At 60.6% G+C, this 15,027-nt stretch overlaps 1 protein-coding gene across 4 annotated transcripts in view; it reads left to right on the top strand.

Annotated features, from left to right (window-relative positions):
• The first annotated feature begins 251 nt into the window (after nt 1-251).
• The window catches only part of WNT9A (Wnt family member 9A), a 20,720-nt gene continuing 5,944 nt past the window's right edge, over nt 252-15,027 (top strand). For 2 of the 4 annotated variants that reach the window (XM_034655762.1, XM_034655763.1), the window contains exon 1: nt 14,249-14,702. In XM_034655762.1, coding sequence (XP_034511653.1) covers nt 14,264-14,702 — 439 coding nt within the window. In that variant the 5' untranslated portion in view covers nt 14,249-14,263. Of the gene's footprint in view, nt 875-1,732; nt 1,953-14,248; nt 14,703-15,027 lie in introns of those variants that run through there. The other 2 variants (XM_034655765.1, XM_034655764.1) reach the window with 2 other exon arrangements.

Genomic DNA, 15,027 nt, shown 5'->3' on the forward strand with positions numbered 1-15,027 from the left:
CCTGTGGGAAGCATAGGAGGCAGATGTGCTGCCCCAGGGAAAGCTGGCTCTGCTGGGGTCCCTGCCACCCCCAGCACCAGGCAGGAGAGCTGGGTTCTACGTGATGGACAGAGGTCCTGGAGTGGGGGCAGACCTGGTGCCAGCTGGACAGGCAGAGGAGGGTAGGGACCCAGCGCTGGAGGGGTCCTTACCCGGCAAGCTCCTTGGGAGGTGATTCCCAAGGTGGAGCCAGACCCAGAAGGAGAGGAGGGGGCAAGATGTGCTCTGAACTGGTCTGTGTGTGGAGGTCCAGCCCTTCTGGTCTGGGGCCCTTTCTCCTGGCCCAGCAAAGTGACAGGAGCTGGAGGGCTGGGGGGAGGAGATGGCCCAAGGTGGGCAGGGCAGGGCTGGGCCCAGGGGTTTCCCTCCCAAGGTGGAGTGCAGAAGGAGCAGGAGGAAGGAGCTGGGATTCAGGCCCTCTTTCTCCCTTCCCCCTCTCCGAAAGCTCTGCCTGGCACAGAGGCTCGCAGGCAGGCAGAGCAGCTCCAGTTACAGCCCAGAAACCAAGAGAGGCTGGCCTGGGATTGGGAGGGGGGTGTCACGTGGGCGGCGGGAGCCCTCCCTGCCCCCTCCCGGAGGCTGCAACCCAACCCGCCCTGCTCCTGTTGCCCTCTCAGCCTCTGGCCGCTAGGCAAGACCCTCCAGGCTGCTGGCTGACCACAGGGAAGGGGCTCTTCCCTCTTCCTCCATGGCCTGGCCCGGCTTCTTGGCGGTGTGGTTAGCAGGTGGCATTTCCATCTGGTTCTCCAGGGGCCTAGATAGCTTGGACTGATGCCCTCCTGAAGGAGGGGGGTGCCTGGCTCCCAGCAGAAAGGGGCCGGCCTGAGGTCTTCTGGTGAGTTTGGGAAACAGACCCAGACACCTACCTCCCCATGCCCTGTGGACCTGAGTGGGCTAAAAGCTTTCCCTGTGCCTGGCCCTGCGCTTGTTGTTCGAGGGGAGAAGATGGAGCTGAGGGGTGTTCTGTGTATGCTGAAAATCTGTTCAGGAAGGGTTGCCCTTAAACCCAGGGTGAGACGCCCTGCTGCCCCCCAAGCATGGAGCCAGGGGCCGGGTCCAGGAGAGTGAGTACCACAGTGCCTTTTTCTTAGAGATTCCACGTGGGTCAAGCCAGCCCCAGCAGAGGCCCCCAGGGCGGCCACTAGACTTGCCTCCAGAGGCTACCAGGGGAGCGGAGGCCTGAGGCTTCCAATGTGGGTCGTCTTCAGAGAACTAGGAGAGACTGTCATGGGCCCTGAGGCCCTTTCTTGGGGTTGGTCCCTGCACCCCACATTCTGTGGGAAATCTTCGCAGGCTGGCTTGGGGAAGCAGGTCTGTCCGGAGGTCTATTTGGGGGAGGCTGCCGTGGGCGTGGTGCCGGAGGGCTCCCCCAGCCAGTCCAGACGCCAGTGCCTGGGGGCACTCAGAGCTGGTCTGAAAGGCAGCTAAGGTGCTCTGGGCCACTGAGAATGGGGCCATTTAGGGCCCACGTTCTTTCTGTGATTGAAATAGAACCACTATCCCGTAAACTTACCCTGTTAGAGTGTGCAGCTCAGTGGTTTTTGGTACATCTACAAGGCGGTGTGGCCAGCACCACTATCTAATTCCAGAGTATTCCATCACCCCAGAAACCTCATATCCTGTCTCCCCACCCCCGGCCCCTGTCAACCGCTGATCCACTTTCTGTCTCTGTGGATTTGCCTGTTCTGGACATTTTACATAAGTGGAATCACATGGCATGTGGCCTTCGCGTCTGGCTCATTTCCGCACGCACAAGGTTTTCAAGACTCATCCACGTCATAGCATGAATCTGTGTGTCACTCGCTCTGTGACCAAATGATATTTGCTTGTGTGGACACAGGATTGTCCTTTCCTTCGTGCATCTGTCGACGGACACCTGGGTGGGTCCCACGAGTGGCTCTCGTCACGCTGCGGTGAGCATCGGTGTACAAGTTTTCCTGTGTGTGCAGTCCTGCTGGGTCATCCCTAGAGGTGGAGTTTCTGGATCCTGCTGTAACTGTGTTTCTGTTTTTGAGGAGTGCGTGCACCAGGTTGGCTGTGCCATTTTATGCTCCCACCAGCCATGCAGAAGTGGGCCAGCTTCTCCACATAGTTGCCAGTTCCAGTTGTTTTTGGTTTTGTTTTGCTTTTTATTCTAGCCATCCTAGGTGGCGAGGGGTGGCATCTCATCACGGTTTGATTTGCACTTCCCGGAGGACTAGTGACGTTGGGCCTCTTCTGTGGGCCTCTTGATCATCTGTATGTCTTCTTTGCACAAATCTCTACTCAGTTTCTTTGCCTGGCTCTTGGCTGGGTTGTGGGTCTTTGTTGTTGATTTGTAAGAGCTCTTTATGTATGTGGATCTCTTCTTGGACAGAGGACAAGCTGAACTGTGAGCCAGCAGGCGGTCTCTCACGCATGCATTCAGAGGCTACTTGCAGGGGCCTTCACAGTGGGCCGTGCTCCTGCTTGGCCCCCAGCATGACTGTGTGGTGCAGGTCTGTTTGCTGGGGCCTGGTCAGGGGTTCTGGGGACTTGCACAGGAGGATTCCCTGGCCCTGCCCTTGGACACTGCTGTCATGGTGGGGGTGGCTGTGCATGTGGGGTCAGTGACAGGGTGTGGGGGAGCCCTCTGTGTGAGCCTGGTGTCCTGTATGGCCATGTGTCTGCTGGCTGCCAAGAGGAGGGGGTGCCCAGCTGATCCCTGGAGGAGGTAGAAGAGGGAAGGGCTCCAGGGCAGGAGGAGGGAGCCCTGGCATGGTACGCCTATCGTGGGCTGGGGGCTCAGGCTCACCAGTGGGGGAAGTAATCCTCTCCTGGTGAGGCTGGGGTGACCCGGAGTCCACTGGGGCTGGGGAGGGGCTAGCAGATGGGGAGGTGTCCCCGGTGATCCCCTGGTGGGGGACCTGGGGTGGTGGAGCCGTGAGCTGAGTAAGCAGCAGTCTGGGCTGATGCTGTCCACAGAGACCCACCTCGAGACAGACGTGCTGGGAGCAGCCCTGCAAGGCCTCAGGCCCAGCATTTGGTGGGGAGGCCATAGAGAGCTCCAGAGGCTCCAGAGAGTGTGGGCCTGCAGTGGGACCTAAGGGAGAGGGACGGTCCAGGCGAGGGGCCTTCTCCGCAGCATCTGGGGTAGCCGAGTGGCCAGCAGGGAGAGTGGCCCTGTGGGTGAGACCACAGAGCGGTGATCAAGAGGGGAATGTGAGGTTGGGAGGGAGTTCCAGAGAGGGAGAGCATGGAGGGGCCTGGACCCCTGGAGCTGGGGCAGGCGTGGGGAGGCAGGTGGGCAAGGGTGGGGATGCGCCCCCGGATCTCTCCTGTCCACAGTCTGTCCTTCCTCCCTCTCCTCCTGGCCAGTCTGCTCTGCGGGCTCTGAGCACCGCCCCCCCCCGCCTCCCCAGCACAGAGGCCAGGAGAGGCAGGTGCTGACGCTCAGCCCAGACCAGGCCTCTGGGCTGGGGGCCTCCCGAGGCCTCATGGGGAGCCTGAGGTGAGGAGGAAGCCACGGCCACCTGGCCCCCCTCAGCTGTGGGAGCAGATGTCCTGTCACAGCCGGCGGCCGTCTGGACGGGGGGACAGCTGGCCTAATCTCGCCCCCGTCCTCGCCACTGTGGCCAGGGCCCAACTCCAGAGCCGAGGGCACTAGTGGGACCCTGCCCGGGCTCCCAGGGTGGCCCTGGTCCAGGGCGCCGCCCGCTGCCTGCCCCAGGGGGCCCGCCCATGTTGAGGACAATAGGAGAAGTGTGTGGGGAGATTTTCTTCTGGAAAAGAATGCACGCACATGATTCCGCGATTCCTCGCCAGGGGCTGTGGGACCTGGACTCCGGAGGCGTGATGAGCTGATAAGGGGCCTGGGTTGGTTTTCCTGGCTGCAGAAAAATGACACCTGTCAGCAGGGCCAGCACCCGGCCCCCTTAATCCTGGAGGGGCACGGGCTCCCTTTGTGTATTGTCCTGGTGGGCAGTGTGGGCGCCCCTGCAGGGCACGCTCTGGCTCGACGAGCCGACAGGGGTTTCTGGGGAGGCACAGTTGTGTGGGGAGTGGGCGAGGCCAGGCTCCTGCTTGCAAGCGTGCCTCTGGAGGCTGTGGAACAGGACTGTCGGCCTCCCCCTGCTCCAGGGGTCGACCTGGGCTGTCACCTCCTGCAGGAAGCCAGCAGCAGCCTACCTGCAGCCTCCCTTGGCTGCCCTGGGCTGGGAGGTCTGAGGCACGTGGGGGATCCCATTGGTCCTCTGCTCCCTCGCTCTGCACTCAGGAGCCCAGTGCAGGGTCTGAGGGGCTCCTTCCCCAGGCTGGCCAGCGCCCTGCCCACCGCTGGCCCTGACTTCCCCGGCGTGCGAACAGTGGGCCGAGGTGCTGCGGACCCCATACTCGGCCTGTCAGATGGGGGCTTTGTGGGCCCTGTGCTGGGGGGCAGAGGGCCCCTCTGGAGCCCCCAGGGCAGGGGTGTGGATGGAGAGCTTGGAGCACTCCCTGGTGTGCACAAAGGAGGTGGGGGCCTGTGGGCCGTGCAGGGGCCTCCACAGGAGGGCAGCGCCGACCTGGGTGGCGTGACGGTCGCCCGGCTCCGTGACCCGTGGGCCTGGCCTGCCGTCCTCCCCTGCCCCTCCCAGTGCGGTTCCTGGCTGGCCTGGAGCCTCTGGCCGCAGGAGGAAACCCGGCCGCCCAGCTGGCAGGCCCTGCTCCTCGAGACCGGCAGCCGGACGAGGGAATGGAAAAAGGCAAGCCTCAAGCTGCGTTTGTTTTTCTTAGCGATACCTGAGGTAGACGAGGCCAGGGAAGTGGTCTGGCCCAGGACGAGAGGCTGCCAGGGGCTCCCAGACCAGAGCATGTCAGAGCCGGCTCCCTCCCGGACAGAGGGAGCCGCAGCAGCTGTCCCAGGCCCCTGCGGGGTGGGACGTCCATTGGGGCTGTCCCGGTGTCTGTCCCGGTGTCCCCGTCTGTGCTGGGGTGGTCATGGAGGTGACACTCCTGGCGGCTTCCCCAGCGCCCGCCTGCCCCATGTCCTGCCTGTTCCTCCTTGTGACAGCTCACTGGGACTCGTGCTGTCTGTGAGCCCTGGGGCCACAGGGCTCCCTCTGTGGCACCGACACCCGGCAGGACGAGCACGGAAGAGAAGATTGCAAACGCAGATGTGAAAGGCCTAGACACGGCATCCTGGTGGGGGCACAGAGGCAGCCCGGCTGCTCCCCTTCCTCCAGGAGCCACAGCTCCCCGTCCTTTCCTCTCGGCTGTCCGTGAATCTGGGGTCCCGTTCAGCCCATCTGGGTGCCCACAGCCTGCCACCCCTGCTCCTGAAAGAGGCCGGTTGGCCAGCAGCCTTCAGGGCCTGGGGTCCCAGGAGTTTGCTTGCCCTGGGGTTGGGCTCACAGACACCAGGACTTGTGCAGTGGAGTTTGCCAGGCGTGGCTGAGTCCTGTGTCTGCCGGCTGACCCCCAGGCTGGCCCAGCCTGAGCCAAGAGCTCCCTGAAGCATCTACTGTGCAGGCTTACTACGTCTGCATGGACACAGCCCATCCATGAGGGAGCTGGGAGGGGGTGCCCTGGAATGTCGGGGCCCTGCAGCTCTCACAGCTGACGGAGAGGACAGCTGTCGTAGACGCAGGGGTGCTCGGCCCGTCGTCAGCGTGGGGCCACCCTCCCGCCCTGCTCGCCGTGGCCTTGGCCGATGGCCCCTGCCTCCTCCTTGGCTTGTCTGGACAGCAGATGACAGTGGAGCCCACAGGGAGCGCCCAGGCTCCGGCAGTGTCTGCACCCCCACGTCCTGTGTGCTTGGCAGGGAGACCCGGACAGGACTCAATTAGGCAGCAGGCCTTGGGAGGATGGAGGGTTAATCTCAGAACCAGTTTCTCAGCATTGGAATTTGTTTTGAATTTGATTCACACAGAAATTAAACGCCGTCTGGTGGGGCTGAGGTTTCCTTGGCAGGGCACTGTGGCTTCTGGAACTCCAGCCTCTTCTCCCTCAGCCCAGCCCAGGGAGCTGGGTTTGTGGGCAGGGTGGCCCTTGGGGTGGCCGGGCCTGTTGGCAGGAGGAAGGGCTGTTGGAATCTGCCCCCACTGCAGAGCGGGAAGGAGCAAGAGCTCTGGGGACCAGGCCGTCCGGGGCCCCGTGGCTCCCAGGCTCCTGCCTGAGGACAGGGGCATCCCCGGCCCCTTGGCAGCAGCCCCCGTCCAACCACCTCGCTGCCCTTGGGGCCAGGTTTGGGACACGTCTGACATGCTAGGTGCTCAGAGGGGTGGCTCTGTCCCCAGGCCACCAAGCGTGACAGTCTCAGGCCTGGCCCGTGGAGGGAGACAGGTGCCTTGACTTGGCTGTGCCTGTCCTGGGTTATTTTCACTCCCGGTGGGACTGGGGTGGGGTCTCCTCCCAGCCGTTGCAGGTTGGTCAGGAGGATGGGCCCTCAGCAGCACAGAACTGGTCCAGGGTGGCCGTGCCTCAAGATCCTTACCTTAGGGGCGCCTGGGTGGCACAGCGGTTAAGCGTCTGCCTTCGGCTCAGGGCGTGATCCCGGCGTTATGGGATCGAGCCCCACGTCAGGCTCCTCTGCTATGAGCCTGCTTCTTCCTCTCCCACTCCTCGTGCTTGTGTTCCCTCTCTCGCTGGCTGTCTCTATCTCTGTCGAATAAAAAATAAAATCTTTAAAAAAAAAAAAAAAAAAAAAAAAAAAAAAAAAAAAGATCCTTACCTTAACTACATCCACAATGGTCCTTATTCCAAACAGGGTGCATTTCAGGCTTCCAGAGGGTGTAAATTTGGGGACCTTTGTCTTCTGCATCTTGCACTCAGTGACCAGCACAGGTCAGGGGTAGCTGGCGGGCATGCGTGGAGATGCTTCTGTGGGCCTCAGCACGTACGGCAGCCGACCTGTGAGCTGAACGTCACAGGCCGAATGGCAGTTCTTGGTGTGCTTTCTGGAGTGAGATAAGCCTGGAATTTCTGCAAGGAGTAGGAGACCACTAAAACTGACCCAGCAGGTTTGGAAAAACCAAACGGAACTGGGGGAACACGTGAGTTGTCAGTCGATTCGAGAACAGATTAGAAGTAGCTGAAGAGAATTAGGGAGGTTGGAAGATGGGGCGGAAGAAGTTATCCCGAGGGTGGCCCGTGGTGGAGACTCCATGCCTCCATGGAGGCCAGAGGCTGGACTCAGGGACTGGCGGACAGGGGTCCCATCTGAAGAGAACGGCTGAGATTTTCTGAAATTCTCAGAATCTGTCAGCATTACCTACAGGATTGGGGAGGCCCTGAGGAGTCCAAGAAGAAAACACAGAAATCGTACCAGAACATACAGACCTGGAACCACGAAAGGCCCCAAACAAAGAACCGTAAGAGCGGAGTCTGGGAAAACAAACGCAGATGACATTTCAAGGCGAGTCAGCCTAGCCGCGGGCTGCAGAGTGGCCGGTCGGGAGGTGAAAGAACGGCATTTCAGACAAGCTGCAAGCTGCTCTTAGGGACACTGTCCAGGAGCGGGTAACTGGGTGCTGACCAGCTTCTTGTCAGGTCCTAAGAGTGGGACTAAAATGCACAATGGCATGCAATTTGGGGAGTCCGCAGGGTTGTGTCCTCATGTAGGTGAGCTACAGACACGTGTCCCTGTGAGGCAGCCATGACGGTACTGGGGACTCCCGGGCGGAGATGGAATCCCAAGAAATAACCTGCAACGAGGCAGGACCAGAGGGCCAGAAACAGAGCGGGCAGGGCCGACAGTGGAGGACGTGCCCCAGCTGTAAGGCTGAGCACATCGTGCTTGTAGCAGGGTCTTTGATCACTGGCTCTGGAAGACACACAGACAAGATGTCAGCATAGAGAATGCAAGAGGATGGAGAGAGAACACACCAACTTAGTAGACCGTAAGGGAAAGAGCAAAACCAGAGAAGAGACAGAGAAAGATGCACCATGATCCAGGCTCTGCATAGTGACCCGGGCTGTGACTCAGGCTCTGCACAGTGACCCAGGCTGTGACTCAGGCTCTGCATGGTGACCTGAGCTGTGACCCAAGGTCTGCACAGTGACCCGGGCTGTGACTCAGGCTCTGCATGGTGACCTGAGCTGTGACCCAGGGTCTACAAGGTGACCCGAGCTGTGACCCAGGGTCTGCACGGTGACCTGAGCTGTGACTGTAGCTGAACACAGTCTCCAAGCTGTGACCCAGGCTCTGCATGGTGACCTGAGCTGTGACCCAGGGTCTGCACAGTGATCTGATTCTGACACAGGTGCGGTAGGAGCTGAAATGCATATTTGAGAAGTGGAGAGGAGCCTGGAAGCGTTCGGCAAGTGTCGGTCACAGATTTGAGGAAAAGAACAGTAAGCTAAACCCGGAGAAAGCAGAAGGAAGAAAGTAGAAACAACGAAACAACACCTATGCATTAGAGAGGAAGGGATCCGTGTGTGGGATGACCTGACCAGCCGGCCAATGTGGAGGGGCTCAGAGTGGTCCCGCTACCAGGAAATCACTGTGGGTTCTGCAGGCAGAAGCAGGGGATGTGGACACTTCGGTGCCAACAAGGCTGCAGATTCCGAGGAAATGCAGAAAACCAGAAGAGTAACAGAAACAGACCAAGACAGAGAAATGATGAGAGTGTGTGGTAAGCGGAGGAACGGGTCACTGGGTACGCAAATGGTGTGGCCGGTGCAGAGAACAGCCCGACGGCCCCTGCCCGGGTGCTTCAGGTCCGTGGCGAGTGCCTGCGGGCGCTGCAGACATGTGTGCACTGAGGCATGTGCACGCCCCCAGGGCAGGGCTCCAGCACTAGCTGACCAGCACCCAGTGTGTCCGGGCGCTGGGTCGTGTGTAAATGCAAGGCAGAGAAGCCCCCGAGTAGAGCAGCACTGGTGCTCTCGGGGCGAGAGCGCCCACACCAAAGGCCACGTGCCGTGTGGTTCCCTTTGTGCGAATGTCCAGGACAGGCACACCCACAGAGACAAAGTGGATTCGTGGTGGCCAGGGGCTGGGGGCGCTGGGGGCAACAGGGGTGCGTTTCTGTTTGAGACCCTGAAATTCCCTAAAATCGACTGTGGCAGTGTTTGCACATGTCTGAGAATATACTGCAAAACCCTGAATTGTAGACCTTAAATGGGTGGTTTTACGGCATGTGAATTTTATCTCAGTAAAGTTGTTTGGAAAAGAGAAGGAAAAAGAAAAAAAAAAAGAAAAGTAGTTGGATCAGAAGGGAGATCTTTTCATCCAGAAAAGGTCAGACTGCGTGGCTTCATGGCAAGTTCTCCCACACAGTTAAGAAGATGTGATTCTAATCTGACCCATCTTCCAGGAAATTTAAAAAACGAATTCTCTTGAACGCACCGACACCCAGCAGGATGAGCACGGAAGAGAAAATTGTAAATGCAGATGTGAAAGGCCTAGACACGGCATCCTGGGGTTACAGCTAGCGGCCCAGAGAGAGGCCAAGCCCCTCCACTGGGGCACGTGGTACCTCGCCTCAGGAGAACAAGGGAGTGCAGTTCCTTGTCTTAGCAGATTAAAGTGGAAGAATCCCATGCCAGCAGAGGCAAGGACCACATCTCTGACCTTCGATGTCTGCATCTGTTGGTGAGTTTTGAAAAGCTCACAGCAAACGAAAAACAGAGGGGAACGGCTGTGGGGTGCCCAGGAGACAGCCTGCAAACCTCGTGCCTCTTGGTGGAACGGCCAGAGCTTCCCTTTCTTTTCTTTTTTTTTTTTTTAATGTTTTTTCATTATATTATGTTAGTCACCATACAGTANTCCTAGTTCTTATGTTCCATAGATGAGAGAAATCATATGATAATTGTCTTTCTCTGCTTGACTTATTTCACTTAGCATTATCTCCTCCAGTGCCGTCCATGTTGCAGCAAATGTTGAGAATTCGTTCTTTCTGATAGCTGAGTAATATTCCATTGTATATATGGACCACAGCTTCTTAATCCAGTCATCTGTTGAAGGGCATCTCGGCTCCTTCCACGATTTAGCTATTGTGGACAATGCTGCTATGAACATTGGGGTGCATATGGCCCTTCTCTTCACTACGTCTGTATCTTTGGGGTAAACACCCAGTAGTGCAATGGCTGGGTCATAGGGTACAGAGCTTCCCTTTCAAGCCCAGGAGTCAGACAGGGATGCCCACTGCCACCCTCATCTGAACCCTCCTGATGCCTGCTGTCCTCACAGAGCCTCAGGCGGATGGGAGTGTGTCCGTCCTGTGACAGTCGGGCTCTGGCTGCAGGGCACGTTCCAGGGCTCTGGCCTCTGGTGCTCTGCCGGCCTGCAGGGCGTCTGCATCTCTCGCAGGCCGGGTCGGGCGGCAGAGACGTGTGTCTGGGCATGTGGAGGGGGTGAGCCGGGAGAAGGGTCCCTGCTTCCCGGCAGTGCTGCCCACAGTTCTCTCGCACTCAGGGCCTACCTGCCCGCAAGCTCACCAGATGGCTCTGTGCCAGTGGGCAGCTTCGGAGCCAGGGTCGGGGCGCTGGGCCCCGAGGGCAGCTGGCAGGCTCTGCACCATGGCGCTCAAAGCCCTTGCTGTGTCAGGAAGGCAAGCAGGATTGCCTAGGATAGCAAGAGGAAGAGAGCAGCCTTCGGTCCCGGCAGACCGGGCAGACTGCACTGAAATCCATCGGAGGTGAATCGCGGCGCATGGCAAGCGCGCCCAAGGCCAGCCAACATCCGGTCAGGTGCGCTTCTGTGGGTGGTACGTCATCACTCCTGGAATCTGGGACTCACCAGCATGGGGCAGACCTCAGGTGGGGAATCTACCCGAAGACCCCCGAGAGTGGCAGGAGGGACTTCCCGGCAGAGACTCACTCTGGCTCACCAGCAAGCCTGCGGCCAGTGTGAGAGCCTTGGGTGGGTTCTCAGACCTCCCATGGAAATGCACAGCCAGCACGTGCCCGCAGGACGGGCCCCAGCAACACACCAGGCCACTGACCACCGGCCCAGGGCAGAGCCCAGGGTAAGCTGCCGTGAGGGTGCGGTGACATCGCAGGGCAGTGTGGGGATGGGGCCCTCAGTGCCCTGCAGGAGGGACGCTGGCCCTGCCCAACCTGGCATGTCGACATGGCACCAGTGGATGGAGCGCGGGCGTCCCAGTGTTCAGGAGAAGGTGTTCATGATGTGACAGTAGAGGCAGGTTTCCAAAATGGGATAGAAGAGGCACATACAGAAGAAAGTTGCACAGGAAAGAGCTTCAGTTTATGTGGAGACACTGAGGAGAGCCCCCACGCTGTCCGGCGAAGGTTTGTGCCCACATGGTCACCACGGGGATTGGAGTGCTGTCCCCTCTGACCTCAGCAGGAAGGGACTCAGGAGCTCCCAGTGCGAGGCTGTTCCTTGAGTGAGGGCTGTGTTCCCCAGCCCTGCTGCCTGCTTCCCCGTGCATCACTCTGTCTTTTGAAAATACCCGTCACAAAGCTCTGGTCTGCCACTTAGACCTCGAGATGTCTTCCTGGCCAAGCACTGGCCAAGGGCAGCCGGGTGGGGCGGGGACGGGGGGGCTCCTGCTGCCTGCCCACAGAGGGGTTGCTCCCTGTGGGCAGCCGGCCCAGGCTCCACTCCTCTGAGTGCTGCCCATGCGCCTGTCCACCCGCCTGCCCCGGGCCAGACGCCTGGTAGGGGGGGCAGCAGCTGCATCGAGCCTGGTGGCAGGTGCGCTGGTGTGGGGTGGGCGGCTGGCCTGGGGCATTCTCTGGGCTGGAAGGTACAGGCCCCGGATGTGGGCCCATGGTTAGAGGCTGGCCGCCGCAGGCTGGCGTACAGGGCTGAGGGGCTGTATGTGGAGCGCTGCTGTTTTGAATAGGCCACCCGTTGTCCCACGCACGTGTGACAAGCTCACAGGCCACAGGGACAGGAGGGTGCTGCTTCTGCCCCAGGCCTCCTCTGTTTTGGGCTGACCCATGTCTGCAGGCTCCGCGGCACAGCCGGAATGATGGACCCGTGCGTTCAGCCAGGCCCGGGCCTCACGCTTCCGTGGATCTCGGGTCACTGGGTGTCGGGCTCTGTGTGAGCGATGTGAGTTTGTACGTCTGCAGCCTGTAATTGTGGGAAGAGCGTTGGTGGGTAGCTTTAGAGATGTTTGGTCCAGAATAGCAGCCGTGGAGGAGTATCTCTTTCCCGTGTCCAAGACAACCCTGGTTTGTGCTCATCTGAGGAGTGAAAACTAACACCAGGACGGCTGGATTTCGTGTTTCTTAGAGGGGCGGAGTTTTAACAGGCGTGTTCCCCTCCCCTGAGCCATGTGTGTGTACCCCGTGCGCACTTGCAGCCCCTTCCTTTTATTATCGATCCGTAGGGAAAGCCTGCTCGTGCACGCCTGTTTGAGTTGAGCATACCCTAGTACTTAAGGGGGCCTGGGGCAGAGACCGGCCTCAGTGTGGACACCGGCTGACTGTGGGCGTGTGTGTGTGGAGCCCTGCTTTCAGCTCCCGTGGGCGGCGTGTGGACCCAGGCACCCCAGCAGCTCTAGGTGGGCTGGGGGGCGGGGTCACTCACCGTCGACCCCCCCCCCTTGTCCACACCCAGCACTGTCCTCACCAGCACAGTCCCAGGTACTCCTGGGTGGCCTTGCTGTACTTGGTCCTTCTGGACGCAGGAATGTGTTGGCACCAGCCTGGAGCTCAGCTGATCTCGGAGAATACACTCTGGGGGACGTGTAGGTTGTGGGCTACAGCTCTGCTGATATGCGGGGGCACGCGGTTCCGGGCACAGCTGTTCACATTCCTGTCTGGGGACGAGTCTCCACCGTGTGAGCTGCCTTTGTGTGGGGAGAGCAGCTCTTGCAGCCTCCGGTGCAGGTCCTGGGCCCCTGCCTGCCCCTGGCCCAGGTCACCAGCTGTCCTTGTGCTTGGGGCTGTCTGATCTCCAGCATGAGGATGAAAGCATACAGTGCTGCCCAGCATCGACCCCGGCCGCATCCCTGCAGCCTTGGGCGTGAAGCCAGAACCCTGGCATGGGAACTGGGGGTGCAGGTCACTTTCCAGTACAGTGTCCTAGCTCCAAGCTCACAGGTACCTTCTCCCCAAAGGCCTTGCTGCCCACATGGGGCCTGTCCGTGGGTGGAGAACTTTGGGGCTTCTCCTTCAGCCCATACCCATGCCCCATGCCGGTCACAGTGCAGGAGGTGTCCCTCCCGGCTCAGAATGTCCCCAGGCACGTGCTCTGCAGTGTCTGTAGGACTCCAGCGCGTGGGAACCCGCTGTGGGTTCTGCAATACCCCTGTCTTCAGGGCCAGTTGGAGCCCCGCTCCCTGCAGCTCTCTGCTCAACTCCACAGAGCTCACTGGCCCGTGCTGGCTTGGAGTAGGGCCAAAGCCTGGGGTGAGTCTTCTCAGGGTACACACTGCATCTGAGTGTGAAAAGGGTGGGAGGCCTTGCTTCTTTCCCCTCGGTGTCCATCACTGGCCTCAGGTCTGCCTTCATGGCTTCACCCTCCTTGGTGTGTGTGCAGGAATGCCTCTCTCCCACCTGCCTGCCTGCTGGCTCCCCTCTGCACCCCAGGCCCAGCCCAGAAGGGAGGGGCTTCGAAAGCCAGGAGCTCAGGTGGTCCCCAGGGAGCCTGGCCTGCAGTGTTGTTGCTGGGGTCTGGTAGAGGGTGGGGTTCAAGGAACCCCTGCCTGAATCTCTCGCCCTGTAGAAAGCTGCGAGGAGCCTGCCCCATGGCCACCATGCCCTTGAGGGGGCTTTGGAGGGACAGCAGGAGGAGGGATGGGGCAAGGTGTGGGGTTAAGTGTCTGGGGATGCCTGGCACCCCTGGCTCCTCTGGGTTGGCTGCCTGGGGTGGGGAGGCTTGTTCCCTGTGATGCTCATGTGGGGGGATCTGAGTCCCACCCATGTCTAGCTGGACACCTCTCCCGCTTGAGGGCTAAGGATCTGGCCGAGGCTGGGCATGGGTGTGCCTGGAGCCCAGATGTGGTGTCACCTGTGTGGGGACACTGAGACCTGTGGGAAAGAGCAGAGAGCAGACGGGAGGTCAGGACCAGTCAGTCCCTGGATGGAGCCCACGAAATGGGGCTTGGAGGAGCCTGAGAGCAGGTACTGCATGAGAACCAGGAGCCGGCCTGCGTTCCGCCGGGAGGTCGTCAGTGGCCCAGGAGCTCTGGGAGACCCCACTGGGACCTGCAAGGCCATCGGAACAGGCTGCAGGAGAGCAAGGAGCCGGGATCCTCTCCAAGAGGCTTCTGCGCCATGGTGCAGCTGGGCCATCCCAGCTGGGGTCCGCAGAGGGTGGGGGTCCTGGGGCTTCCATCTGGGTAAGCAGGGAGAGGAGCAGGTGGGTATGTCGGATGTGGTCCCCTTTTGGCCTGGGCTCCTGCACCGCTCCCTGCCCCAAACCATCCGCGCCCTTGGTGCACACTGTGCTGGGCAGTCCTCCGTGTGTGTGTGTGTGTGTGTGTGTGTGTGTGTGTGTGTCGGCGTTTGCCTCTGGGGCGGCCCTCACCCTAGCCTCTCTGTACCCAGGCTTACGGGCAGCGAGCCCCTGACCATCCTCCCGCTGACCCTGGAGCCGGAGGCCGCCGCCCAGGCACACTACAAGGCCTGTGACCGGCTGAAGCTGGAGCGCAAGCAGAGACGCATGTGTCGCCGGGACCCAGGCGTGGCCGAGACTCTGGTGGAGGCGGTCAGCATGAGCGCTCTGGAGTGCCAGTACCAGTTCCGGTTCGAGCGCTGGAACTGCACTTTGGAGGGCCGTTACCGGGCCAGCCTGCTCAAGCGAGGTGAGCGCGCGAGAGGAGCGCCAAGAGGCAGGACCTCCTGGCCAGCCGGCTCTGTGCCCCTGGCTGGGTCCCAGGGTATCTCGGGGGTGGGGTGGGGGCATGCGGGTCTTGACTTTCCTCCTGCCCCGCTCCCTCGCTCCCTCGTGGCTCCTTCTCCACTTGACCCGCCCTTCCATCCTGACCCATCCCTTCCTCCTCCTAACCCCATCCATCTGCAGGGCCATCCTCCTCATGCCCCGCCCTTCCTGTCCGGCTCCTCCACGCCGCTCCACCCAGCTTCAAGCGCCGCAGCCGCCTGCCTCGGGCTCCCGCCCCGCCCCTCCTC

This window comes from Ailuropoda melanoleuca, chromosome 3, assembly GCF_002007445.2.
Source record: "Ailuropoda melanoleuca isolate Jingjing chromosome 3, ASM200744v2, whole genome shotgun sequence".
Taxonomy (NCBI): domain Eukaryota; kingdom Metazoa; phylum Chordata; class Mammalia; order Carnivora; family Ursidae; genus Ailuropoda; species Ailuropoda melanoleuca.